This window comes from Musa acuminata, chromosome BXJ1-7 (genome assembly GCF_036884655.1).
Source record: "Musa acuminata AAA Group cultivar baxijiao chromosome BXJ1-7, Cavendish_Baxijiao_AAA, whole genome shotgun sequence".
Lineage (NCBI taxonomy): Eukaryota > Viridiplantae > Streptophyta > Magnoliopsida > Zingiberales > Musaceae > Musa > Musa acuminata.
This window is the reverse complement of record NC_088333.1, coordinates 41,139,690-41,153,950: the sequence shown is the minus strand read 5'-3', so window position 1 is coordinate 41,153,950 and position 14,261 is coordinate 41,139,690. Positions and strand designations below refer to the sequence as shown.

Below are 14,261 nucleotides of genomic sequence, written 5' to 3'. Positions count from 1 at the left end.
TCTCTCTAACGTCAAAATATTAGGGAAATTCATCGTTGATGTCGAAGTTGACTCGACATGGTCCGAGTCCAAGGGCGTAAGAGCATTTGACGTGACCTCGATGGCAATCTTGTATGATTCTAAAGTGGTTCTTTAAGTGGTTTTGAGGTAGTTTTGAGTGGTTCTTAAGTGACTCCAAGGTGGCATCTGAGACTATCGAAAAAAGTTTTCTGGCCTAATCCTTTCGACGTTTAAGTTAATCTGACATCCTTTTGGGGGTTTAGGCTTCTTTACGAAAAGTTCACAGCCGCAAACAGGTGAAAGGTGACGAGGACCCGTTGGTAATAGTAGATAAGATAACAAGTCGCAACAAAACCACTTTCTGTTTGTGGCTGCGATTACAATGATACCAAAGCAAGCAGAGACTTCGTCTTGGCTTATTAAACTCGAGCATCATGAGAAAAGCACACAAGCACTTGGTACATAAAGACATGTATTGAAGCCTATGATGACACATGTTTCCTAAAGGCAGAGGACATTAGAATCAAGAAAAACATCATGCTTTCATTTCATGTACTCGTATTTTAACTCTGATCACTTGAAACAATCTGTAGACAGTGTTAAGATCAATCAAGTTTTACATAGATGAGACCTCAAGCGACTACTCTTCCATCACACCCATATAAAGATGAACACCCTCTCTCTCATTTCGACTGACAGATGGCTTCTAAATCCATCACACACATATGGAAGCTAACTGAGCGTGTAAACTCGACATACATGATGTGAAGAGAAAATGACTTCTAAATCCATAATACCTTGAAAAAGGCCATGATGGACAAACAGCAAGTCACATCTTTTGGGAAAGTACGGTATTTGTTGCAACTCCGAAGAAACATGAGCTGATTGCTTAGGATGAGGAAAATATCAAGCCTTAACATAACATAATTTATTGAAGGCCTGATTCTCATCCTCACCACTGTTTTCTTTATCAGGAATTATTTATCAAGAACTTTGGAAGTCTGGCAATCAATGGTTCCTTTAATTTTTCAAGTCCAACAACAGCTGCTTTTTTTAGATTGTCAACTTCCTCCTCACATTGTTCATATACAATGAAGACAGTAAACAGAGATGCCAATCCTGCAATGGATGGGAAGACAAACATTAGCATGAAAGAAAATTTACTTTACCAAGATTATAGTGGAAGTGTTGAGTTGGTTCTTTACCAAGGCCAACCAATACTGAGATAGGAATATGCAGCAACAACTTGACAAAATAGAGACAACCTGCTGCCTGCATCAATTAAGTAGTTATTAAGTCATAAGATCTGCATCAAGTGAAATTTACACCAAAAACTCATTCTCAACTGTTTGTTTAACAAGAAATTACCAACTGATACAATAGAAAATACAAGTGTGAGTTAACTAGAATGATGATCAGTTAAGTCGATGTGATGGTGCACAGAGTTAAGTAGCTAACAAATTGGTGTTTACAGACATCCAGAGAGCCACAGGTTTTTGTACAGCATCATGGAGGCGGGTTAAAAAAGTTCAACATTTTTTATGGGTTGCACATGTGAGTCAAGAAATTTCAAGTGTTATTTATCACTGTTCCAAAAAATATGGTCATTGGAGTCATATGTATGATTGCAAATCATCATGATCAGCATTTTCCTCCTATATATTTGGATTATGTGGTTGAAAAGCAGATGAAAATAGGCAGATGAAGCAGGTGCCAGCAACAGAGCAAACTAAGAAAATAGATCAGAATGGTAGGTGACTGGAGGCGATTTGGCCAAGGTCAAAATGGGGTTCGTTATTATTATTTTTTTTTTATCAGCATTTGCCTCCTATATATTTGGATTATGTTGTTGCAGAAGAGCAGATGAAAATAGACAGATGAAGCAGGTGCCAGCAACAGAGCAAACAAAGAAGATATAGATCAGAGTGGTAGGTGACTGGAGGCGATTTCGCCCCAGTCAAAATGGGGTTCTTTATTTTTTTTTTTTTATTGGATAGCTGAGAACAATTGTTGACAACTGTTTACAGATGTCAAAAACAGGTCTTTAGATGGTAAAAAAAATTAAGAAAAAGGTTCTCAGGGAAGCTGCTTTTGACATGGCGCAACCACAGCAATGTCGGTCCATCTAAAGACAATTGTTGACACTTCCTCCTCTCCTCCCCTCTTCTCTCCCCATCTTTCTCACGTCCTGCATATGGGGATGTGTACCAGCATGGCCAGGGAGTGGTATGAGTCTTCAACCAGCATTTGAAAAAAGGTCAGACTTAAAGAACATCAAGAATAGAGTACGCTCAATATGTTTGGCAACACAGGCACCAAAGTTGTAGGTTGCATCTGTAGAAATGAAGCTCATATGCACATACGTAGATCTGAGAAACCAAAAAGCTACTGATAAAAATTGAAACATTTTAAAGGTTTGTTTCATGAACTCAAACAGGTCACAAGCTGGAAGAACAAGGAGCTTGATTTAATTTGGATGTTTGAGAACTTCAAATTGCATGGCTACCATGCATATTTGGAGTCATGCTACACCTAGGACAGTTGATCTTATAGTGCCCTTGAAGAGCTGTGTTTTTGTAAAATATATCTATACTTGCGTAAAACCAATATATATTTACGTACAATCTTGCATGTGAAAGTAGCTCATTCCAGGAACATGTCAAAGGATCTCAGTAATGTGTCTAACCTTGAAGAAGATACTCCAGTCATCACCTTGGGCTAGTAACTTCATTGTTGAAATGCCTTCGTTCCATAAAGATGCCAGAGCAAAAAAAGCATCTCTCATGGTTGATTCTGAGATTTCAAAGCAAGAGGGAGGTATCTTCTCGATATTTGAACCAAACCTGTAAGAAATGATCTTGAATGAGGATGTGAATGTCAACGAACGAAAAAGAGAAAATGGTTAACCTCAATCTTACTTGAGTTTGCAATCCAACTCCAACAAAGTTTACAGTTATGAAATAAGTGTTACTCTTTTGAACACAAGTAATCATGCTTTTGAATACATTATTTACTAGTACTTGGCAGTAAAGTAGAAGTAATATTGCTCATGTTCAAAGTTAAACACAACATTCTGATACTTGGTACACTAAGTTTACCATCACAAAATTATATACCTCATATTTAGTTAAAAAATGAAATGTAATATTAAATAACTGTAGTGCTCAGTGTCATGCAATACAATATGATACTTACATTTTTGTAGGTAGAATTCCTTGGATAAAAAGCGAGAGACAAATCACCATCAGGATTTTAGCACCAGATGTAACAAAAGTTCTTCCAGAAAGGAAGAACCAATAGAAGAGCACAAATGATGAAAGTACCAAAGCAAAAGTTTTCTTTTCATCTCTCCACAGAAGTATGTCAGCAACTGCATAAAATATGAGTTCCAAATTTCAATATTGAAAGTATATAAGCAGAAATAAATCAAAAGAAGCAGCAATGCAACTAAAAGAGGGTGATAAATCATTACACAAAGCATAAGAGAAATGGATTACTGTTAGATCCAAGTAAGCATACATGACTGTATGCTCCTATCTTGGCCTAAACTATATGAGGCAAATTTAAAATGAAAAAGTTAGATGAAGTTGCTGAAACAACCTACTCCACTGCCTAACATTCTATCCGCCTTTGATGTGATGGTCCAATCTCGCTCTAGTGCATTGCCTGAGCCTTTTGCCAATTGTGAGAATGATTCCACAGTTAACTCAATGCCTTCCTGTCACCATTCAGAATAAGAACTGCAGTCACACAAGATGAGTGGAACGAGGTTTCATGCAATATATAATAGACAAAGGTAAGACATAATTACTCTTTGCATATTTTTGAAATCCAGGTTTCCATTTGATGTTTTGATAGTTCATTATTACTATTACTAGTATCATAAGTTCCCTGTGGTTACACTTCGAGCAAATTCCAGTAAACATGTCTGCACACTGTCCTAAGCTCCAAAACCTTTCTTGCATAATGAGTAATGATATCAACAACAATGATGTAGAAACAGCAAATGGGATGTTATGTCAGGATTGTCAAGCTTGTTAAACGACCATGATAGCTTCTACAGCTAACAGCAAAAACTTAGGACATTAGTTCCATTTTGAGCTCTAAATGTAATTACTACTAGGAAATGGAGGTAAAAACATATTTAGTAATGTTTACTTTGTTTGACTCTTTTAAAGAATATGAAAGATTTCGAACAGAGCTTTTACTTCTAAAATTTTGAAAGATAGAAGGAAAATGAAAATGTGACCCATCTTTCAGCACCTGTATAGTTTCAGTGCTGTTACCCAGCCAAGAAATTCCTTCCTTCCTCTGAGCACCTAATTTGCATTTTATTTTAAAAAGTCCGATTCCAGAAATAAAAATTAAACATATTTACATAAATTCTTCCAGAATTTCTTCGTTTTTCTCTTTATTTACAGCAATTCTTATAGCAGGAGGGTTAGTTTCACTGATAGCTAATTTCTATGTACATCAGTGAACTATGCCAATGGAAATAAATCACAACATCAATGTTTAAGATAGCAACAATATAGGCAATTACCTGAAATGACACAATTGGTGAGTAACCAAGTAGTGTCTTAGCTTTAGAACAATCAAAAGTCCTTGAGCATGAGAGGGAATAAACAGTGGAAGGTGAAAAAACTGAATTGGACAATCTACAAACTCTCAACTTGTCACCGGCCAGCTTCGCAAGCAAGATAACTATCATAGCAAGGTTGATAGGAAGATGTATACTAGGCCTGAAATTTTTCATACATCATCAACTCCTTGAAAGAGTATGAAATTCAACTTAAGAAATTAAAATTAAAAGAATTATTTGAGCAGAAAACAGAAATATCTAGATCAAGTGGAAGCTTTACAAATTACCTTTGAAAATATTTCATAATTCAAAAATGAAAACATTCCATATTTGACAGGATATGAAGAGAATGCAAAATTCTACAAGATGGATTCATAGGAACCTTCAAAACCAAAAGCTTTGCTTGTCTCACTTGGTATTCACAATATTCTATCAAATAATTGATGTGTTCAACAAAATGTTATATTTCAAATTCAGAAATATATTAGACAACTGACATGACCCAAAAGAGTGGACATGAGATCTGGATAAGTCTGCTATACCAGTTAAACAATATGAGTTGTTTGAAATTTAGGCAGCATATAAAGTATCAATATCAAGTATCAATGAAATAACCAAGGAGATTGAGATACAAAGGAAAATTGTATAATAAAAAAATAATATATAAGAAAAGAACAAAAAACAAAAACAAAAATCCTCTGCGGGATCAAGTATTGTCTCTTGAAAATTACTTCTTGACTAATGTATAATGGCACATTGAGAAAAATCTAAATCTAAACCATTAATTTAATTGCAAACTCATAGTGTCCTACCAACATGTGATTGAACATATATAATAACCCTAATGATATTATAATCTTCTCAAACATCCAAGCCATGATAACCTGGTTGAATGAGTCCATTTTGTGCCACCGGTGTGTCATGGACTTAGCTGGAATTGCCTAAGGCATGAGGCACCCTTGCGGCCAAGAAGCGAACTTAGCTTGCGTTGCCTAAGTCGCGTTTCGCCCTTGCGATATTGCTCCGCAAAGATCAGCCCACTTGTAACCTCTCGCAGGTCCCGAAGGACCTGTAAAAGAGAAAGTTGATTAGTTCGAAAGAACGAGTGACGGACAAGTCCCGGCGTCTCGCGAAAAGAGGGGAAGTTTTACAAGCAATTCAGCGAGCACCTTGCGTGCACAAGAGAAAAGAGGGAGAGGAGGAAAACAAGGGCTTTAGAAGGTTGAACGAACAACTGCAAGCCCACAAACAGCTGCTCACCGTGTCCCGGGCGCGACAACCAGTTCCCGTCAAGGCAACGTGCGAACTTGCGAATGAGTGTTCAACGCTCGGTACTATACCGAAGCCCCATCCAGCCCTTTGCCACCCGGGGGGTTCAAAGGGGCTGAGATGACTGACGTTTTGGTGAGCGGAGGCAGATTCCAAAAATCAGCCCGTGGCACACGAAAACGGAGTTGTTTTGGGCAGTTTTGGGGCTGTTTTGCTCGGTTCGGTGAGCGGTCGCTTTGCAACGCTGCAGCTTGTTCGAACTTACATTTTTACAAGCAAAATGACTCAAAACCAAGGAAAAATAGGCTGCCAAGTAACTGTACATGTAGATGAGAGCGACGAACGGTTCGTTGAACGGAGTTGTTGCGGGTGCGCGACGACCGTTCGTGACAGGTGTGTTCAATGTACCTTACTAAAGGCCACAAATCATATAATGAAAGTCGTGGCAGAGAAGAAGTCCCAAAGCATAGGAATATCATTTGAAAAGAAGCTGAACCTAGTGCATATGGCTCCCATCAGGGTCTAGAGAAGTCAATGTAAGCAAAGTAGTTGTTTCCCTAACCACAACCATGGTGACATAGGTCGCAATGAAGCAACCGTAGCATCATCCCAAGCTTTATCCTCAAAGAACTTGGTTCTCAGAATCTAAATATTATATCAAAATTGCATATTAATTTTCACTAGAAGTAGGATTAAAAGGTTGTATAAGTTTGTCAGAATCTTTGCTGATGACACTCATCAATTTATGCTTGAGGTAAATGTGGAGTTGGAAATGAAGTCAACAAGGGAAAAAATGAATGACTTGTTTTCATTTTTTTTATTCACCTCTAAGGTAGATCGCTTTGTATCTACAAATTGTGTTGGTTTTGGCTGTGGATCATTAATGATCAACATATGGAGAGAGCTGAGGTCAGTGAATGACAGTGAAGAGAGAAGAATGTACATAGACAAAAGAAAGATAATGAAACAATATTAAGAGGAAGCAAGGTTTTAAATTTCAATTTGATACCAATTTCGGTAACTAGTCTGATTAGAATAATGATGATATATCAGGTGATATACTGGCTTGTACTGATACAAAAAAGATAAAGAAATGAAATACTGATTGTAGAGATCCATATAGGACCTTGTTCGAATAGAGGACGTATCTCTTCTCTTTCTTTGTACTGTAACCTCCCTTTCCTCTAACCTGAAAGAGATTTTTTGCTTGTGTGTTGCTGCAACCTATGATGCTAGTTAAAGCATCAAGTTTATCCGAAAGTACAACAATGGACAAATGTATATGCACCTATTGTTTCCTGTTACTAGAAGTGATATATCATATTAATGTACTTACCATTTGATGAGGCAGTATTAATATGCATTTAAATTTTTTCTACCACAACTTACATTACATATAAGTCTCATTTAGATCATTATTATGCACCAATTGCAATTTATTGAAACTTCAAACAAGATTTTCTTGAGTAAATTATTCATCAAAACCAAGAGTTGACAAGGTCTAAGGGTGCATTTAGGAACACATTTGAAATGTGCATTGGGCCCTCAATGCACATCACAAATGTGAATCGGTGTTAAGTAATTTTTTTCAAATCGTATCTAACCTAGATGCTTCATTGGAAATGTTCAAATATTGATGCTACCTCAGAGTAGCATTAGCATTTTAGCATTTGGAGAATGTTAATGTAATTTTTCAGGTTTCCAAAGTATCCTATAAAATTATCTAAAATTACAAGATTGTCAAAATGATTTGGTGAGAACCAACATGATTTATATTTTCTATAAGGTGAAATTTCATTTATTTATTTTCAAAGGTTATTTTATATTTATTTATATGATTATATTTATTTGGTATATATTTAAAAAAAAAAATATTACATAGATTCATTTTATTTATTTACTTTTTAATTTAAATGAAATATATTATTCACTTTTGAATAAATTTTAAAAATATTAGAAGAGTATATTTGTTATAAAATATGTAATGGACTTTTCAAATACAATTTTACTAAACAACTTTTACCCAATGCATATTTAAAATATAGTTTTTATCTATTGTTTACCAAGTATTCAAAGCATTCCACAACTGCACAATCACTTAAATCCTTTTTTCCAGTTACATATTAAAAATGCAATTGTATTCCCAGATGCAACCTAAAGACCTAGATAAAAAAGAATCATAAATGTTTATCTTTTCACCCTTTCTTTTGCAATTGGGAAAGAAGTCCTCAATCATTTCAAAATATTGGAACACTTTAAGTAGCCAATAAAAGCAGTTCTAAATGAAGAGCATCAACGACCCATTAAAACTTTATATTGGTAAGTCTATACTCATTAAAGTGAAAAATATAAGGCAATAAATCAGCAATTATTTTCAATGTATAAACAAGAAGGATGATGATCACATATAGTTTAAAAGCTTCATCTTTAACATGGATTCACAGCCCTAGATGTTTATCTTTTCACCCTTTCTTTTGCAATTGGGAAAGAAGACCTCAATCATTTCAAAATATTGGAACACCTTAAGTAGCCAATAAAAGCAGTTCTAAATGAAGAGCATCAACGACCCATTAAAACTTTATATTGGTAAGTCTATACTCATTAAAGTGAAAATTATAAGGCAATAAATCAGCAATTATTTTCAATATATAAACAAGAAGGATGATGATCACATATAGTTTAAAAGCTTCATCTTTAACATGGATTCACAATCCTAGAAACTGTAAAGCCATGAGAAAAACAATCAACTACAGCAGAGAACTAGTTAATATTCAAACATTAAAAACAATGAGAATGATGAGAAAAATTCACAGAATCTCTATCAATAGTTTGAACGATGAACTATCATATAGAAGACAACAAAGAACTATTGTGATTTGTTAGTAATATGATTAGGGAACAAGGGGCCAAACATGCATATATTTGAGATTTTGAGTGAATCTATGCACAATCATGCTTAACCAAAACCATTTAAAAATTATGCACTTCACTGTCTAAAGAAATGCAATAAACACAAGTAAAATTTACAACTATCCTCTAAAGTTACCTTCGATATCCCAAATTCTCTAATATGTTTGAAATGAACTCCCAAAGCTTCACTGGTTTGTCATTTGTAATAAAAAATGGCTGCAATAAAGTAGTGACAAAAAATAGTATGTCAGCTTTAGGAGCAATTATGTAAGAAAACAGCATGTGACAAATACCATGCTACAGTATGAGAATAATACCTTTCCAGCAACAGAAGCTGGAGCCACACTAAGAGCATGTTCTGCAGAAACGTTGGCATGCACCACATTTTCCACATAAACTAAATCACACATGTTTTTACCACTTCCAATGACAAACTGCAACAGAAAATAGTTGATTACTGAGTTGCAACTGTATTCATAATATTTGCTGCTATATGAAACTAAAAAAAATAGATTTATTGGCCTGGTCAAAGTTTCAAATGTAACAGAAATAGGAATCTTGAAGAATACTGTCAATTGAAATTAAAAATAGGACCAAACTGAAAAGCTCTAACCTTAACTTACAACATTTTCCAAAACCTTTTCTTAAAGACAACAAAGCATTTATATGTCTCCTGACCATCTTTATCATATGTATATCTTTGTGATCCGCCTCTAAATAGACCTCTTTGGACACTTTGTTCGCTTGACTATGTCAATTAATCATTTTCAATAGATTTATCAGATATTTGAACTCAGGAAATATGGACTTTTTTTGTCAAACAATGGAAGTTCCTGTTCTCCTCAAATATTCACCTATTTATGACTGCCATTCACAGCCCTATCACAAGTCAACCTCATAGTTTATTATCTATAATAGTGTTTTCTGCCACTTGCTTACCATTCAAAGAATAGATCGTGTTACCAAACTTACGGCAACAAGTATCCTAAGATTAGACGGGAGGTTGACGCAAAGTGCCACTAACAAGCACATCCACCCAAGATCAGTGAATGCACCCTAGTTCAGCAAACCACATCTCTGCCATATGGAAAGGTTGAATGAATTATATATAGCACATGTATGATCAAGAAATATATGTTAAATATAAAATATTGCTTGTCATAATCACCATATTATTGCAACTTTTAAAAGAAAATATGCCAGGTTTTAAAAGGCAAAATCCTGATCAATTTGTTTCAGCCCATCTCACGCATCAAATTCAACTGCATCTGTCTGCCAAACAGCTAGCAACCATCATGATTAGATGTCAAAATGATATTCAAATTTACTATTAGAGATGTGATCAAAGGCTGCAATGGTACTGGTGATCAAGCGATGCACTGAGACCATAAAACTGAACCTGTTACATGACCACCTTGTATTGAGCGATATGGGGTCTGCACTGGTCGGTAATGGTCGAAATCTAACTGTTACTGACCTATATCGGTCGATAACGGTCGGATTTCAACCATTACATATCAAGGGCTCTGACAACCCTATTTCAAACAATCAATTTGATCATTTAAACTATAGGTAAGGGTTTTTAAACCCTTTCCTCCGCTACAATCATCCGCCTAATGTGCAAAGGCAAAGACAAAGAGGAAAACAGTAACATCAGCAGCACCGTTGGAAAGAACCAAGTCAGGCGATGAGACACCTTATCGATCACATTCAACAACCTGCTCGATCCAGAGACATGACAACGATGTGAACAGCAGTGCCTCGACCGATGATGGCGATGATATCGGGGAGTCAATGGTCCCATCTACATAATTTGAGGGTGGTGCATGGACCAAAGAGCAATATTTTACACGTGCCACCTAAGATTCAGATCATGGAGCTAGATGAGGTATTGGTCAAGTTTATACATAGAAAGGGAAAGAGAAAGTAGTAGATGATTTTGAACAGATGTGACAAAGCCTACATGACATAAACATAGAGCGAAGCTCATCGTATTCATAATCGTCGTATTATGGAGAATCTTACGATCAACAACAGCACAGTAATAGTTAGTCATACTTCTCCGAGCAATAGTACGATAGTTGATCTTATGATACGAAACAACAGATCAATGATGAAAGTAGAATTATGATATTCTTCATACTTCACATCAATACATGCCACAATCGTCCTTACCTTAGGAGCTGCCTTGGACACATGTAGTTCACGACGATCAGACTACGACTATCACCACATCGATGCACCAATGGCATACGATGTATCAGTATACTATGTCGTGGGATCATTTTCAAGATTGAGTCAAACAAACATATCAAATTGATATACAGATATATAGGATCAAGGATCCCGATCCACCGCTCGTGAAGTCCTATCATTCTTTTTTGTGGTAGAATCAAGTATATCTATCGGTTAATTACTTGATTCATTTGAATCTTAAACTTTAAGTTGTTTAAAAAATAATTTAACAATTCAAATCATTTGTTTATATATAATTCAGTATTAACGAAATGAAGGTCTGGAACGTATCATAAATTTATTCCACAAAGCCCAGAAAAGATATATCAATATTCTTTCCTAATTTAGATTATTTTGCTAAAATTATACTAAATATATATTTATTTCTAATTTAAAAATCATAATCCATTTTTTTTTAGATATTTTTGGAGCTATTTTTTGGTAAGTTTACTATACCATTGATACACCCAAGTGTATCGACATATGGTATATCGATACATATTGGTACGTACCATACCGACGATTGGTCGATACACTAGTACGAACTGGTAATGCGAACCTTGATTTAGCATCAATAAGTTAATTTTGCCTATGATTTAGCTTTTAAATTTAGGCTTTAGTGGCCAGTCTATAGACTTTACCAACCATTTTCATATATTTTAGGCATCAAATAGAAACCTATAATTTCTTTACCTTTGGTACCTAAATTGTTATGGCTTCTGGTTGCCAATGAAGGCATGAACTCTCAAGTGTTTAATGATTGAGCTGTAAGCTACTAGGATATGTTTTGCTTTGTAGGACAGGAATCACAAGATTAAAGATCTTAGCAAAATATAAAGGAGCATCCTACGCTTGATGGAGCAAATTGCTAGAATGAAACTTGAGGTCAACTTATAAGGAATGTTGAAAGATGGAGTTAAAGCAATTGCAGATCCACTTCTTAGTTTGATAAGCTGTCAACCAACTGAAAAAACTTATAGCAAGAAGTCTATAACTGACTCAAATCTGAATTGAAGCCAACCAGTAGACTCGAATTTGGTCACAATTCAAGCTCAGTTAATGGCAGTAAGTTAGACCAAAAACTAACACATATAAAAGAACACTATAAACCAGGCTCATTCTTGTTTGGTTACTTAAATTTAAACTTGCACTAGGATCAGGAAAAGCTTCAATATGCTGATCCTTTGACATTCTTAGACTAACACCAATATGGATGACCTAACAACCTGATTGACAGGAAAGTATATTCAAATCTTGTAAGATATTTTGAGCTGGAATAAGAAATATGTTGAAAAATATATTTCCATTAACATCTCAAGTGTTGTCTTGGGTTATAAATAAAGCATTCCAGTTGTAACCAGTTGGTGCTGCATGGCACAGCAACCATCCTGAGAGGAAATTCCAAGCATTAATAAGACAGCAGAGAACATATCATTCTTGAGTTACCAAATAGGACATCAAAATAAATTGTGAATTCCATTATCAGCATCAAGTTAATCACAAACAAAGGCAAAAAAGAATGTGGATCTAAAGACGAGTACATTTCAAAGAACAAACCTTTATTGAAGGATGCGGAAGGATGCAAAATTTTATTCCTGATCCTGGTTGGTGGGTTTTGCAAAAAAGTTCAACGTTTGCATTTCAATCACCATTAATACTCTGTATAATATTTTATTTTAACATAGACTCATGATTCAAATTTGGGTCAGTCCCTTTCAATTGAGTTCAGTAGCTAGATAGTTTCAGCTGGCTGCCCTATTCCATCAGTGTTCACTCAATCAATGTATATTATATCCCACTACTTTTGTGTAATTCTACCTCAAACCAAGTTTTCATGCAAAATAAGAACAGCTGTACATGAGAGATTATAAAAGCCAATTTTTTACCAAGAGGGTATAAGATTTGCCTGTTTCAGTTAGATCAAACATGATCGAGGAAGAAAGAAACATATGTCCAATTTAATTAGTTATATAAAAGGAGGCACAACTACAGTCCAGTGATGATATACATAATTCATATTTCTTTCCTACAATATTAATCTAGCAGTTCAATTCTAAAAAAAATATTTCAAAAAATCTTCATACCAAATAAAAATCTACAATCTGAGAGAAGTAATTAACAATCCGGACTATCCAAACCTTAGCTCTTTTGGATCTAGCTTCCTGCACCAGAAAAGGCACTAGATGTGGATCCCCTGGCCCAAAAATATTGCCCGACCGCAAAGCACAAGTCAACAGGCCATCCTTTCCGTTAGCACTCAACACCAATACCTCCACTTGCATCCTCAGTTCATTCAGGGGATCCTCATACTGCACAAGAACAGCAAACCCCACTAAACGGTAGAATATCGCAGAAAAGATCCACCAAAACCCTACATAGTAAAGAAATCAAGAAAATTCCAAAGGATCAAAGGGACAAACCCTATGAGGGTAGGGCAAAGACTCGTCGGCGTCGCGGATGTCGTTCTTCCCGTCGAAGACCACGTCAGCCGACCCGGTGTACACAAGCCGCAGGACGCCGGCCTCCCGGCATGCGGCGACGACGTTCTTGGCGCCGACGACGGCGAGAGCGTGGAGGCGAGGGAAGTCCCCGCCCACCAGCGGCGAGGGGAACGGCGGGAGGGGGTCGACGAGGAAAACAACAGCGGATCCAGCGACGGCGGAGCGGAGGCTGGAGCGGTCGGCGACATCGACGTGGAAGTAGGCGGCCAGGTCTGACTGGATCGGGCCGAGAGAGGGAGGAGGGAGGGTGTCAGCGACCCGGACGGCCCAGCCGGCGGATTTGATGAGGGCGAAGACGAGGGATCGGCCGAGGTATGTGGACTTGCCAAACATTACCGTGCAGGCCGTCGGATCCGGACCGATCGGAGGCGACCCGGAGTCGACGATCGCCATGCCGAAGACGAGAGAGAGCGAGAGAGAGAGAGGCAACGGCTTGGAAAGTAACGGTAATATTTTATTTCTTGATTTCGTTTTCCTTTTGTACACTTCTAGAATCAGAGAGAGAGAGAGAGAGAGAAACAACGGATCGGATTATGTAACGGTAGTTTTTGGGCTTCCAGATTTCGTTTTATGCCTTTGTAACACTTAAGTAGTGATAATATTTCTTTTATCTTGATTTCGTTTTAGTTTCTTTGTACTCTATAACGATAGTACGGAAGAATAAAGAACTGATACGAACCAATCCAAATTTAATATCCGAGTTTGTCATAAGTTTACAATCGATAGATTCGATAAATGTATCGAGTGTGTCAGATAAAGACCCA

General features: G+C 36.5%; 1 protein-coding gene across 2 annotated transcripts; it reads right to left on the bottom strand.

Annotated features, from left to right (window-relative positions):
- Positions 1-523: 523 nt before the first annotated feature.
- Positions 524-13,958, bottom strand: LOC135679456 (3beta-hydroxysteroid-dehydrogenase/decarboxylase-like). Of its 2 annotated transcripts, XM_065193232.1 has the most exons (10): positions 13,417-13,957; positions 13,135-13,305; positions 9,079-9,195; positions 8,898-8,977; positions 4,544-4,742; positions 3,601-3,718; positions 3,196-3,370; positions 2,687-2,843; positions 1,206-1,272; positions 524-1,119 (listed from the first exon to the last, which is right to left on the bottom strand). In XM_065193232.1, the coding sequence occupies exons 1-10, from the start codon at positions 13,888-13,890 to the stop codon at positions 971-973; spliced, it is 1,707 nt and encodes a 568-aa protein (XP_065049304.1). In that variant the 5' UTR covers positions 13,891-13,957; the 3' UTR covers positions 524-970. The 2 variants fall into 2 exon arrangements, with proteins under 2 accessions (XP_065049304.1, XP_065049305.1); XM_065193233.1 differs by lacking the exons at positions 524-1,119; positions 1,206-1,272 and adding an exon at positions 1,836-2,234 and having other exon boundaries at positions 13,417-13,958.
- Positions 13,959-14,261: the final 303 nt, after the last annotated feature.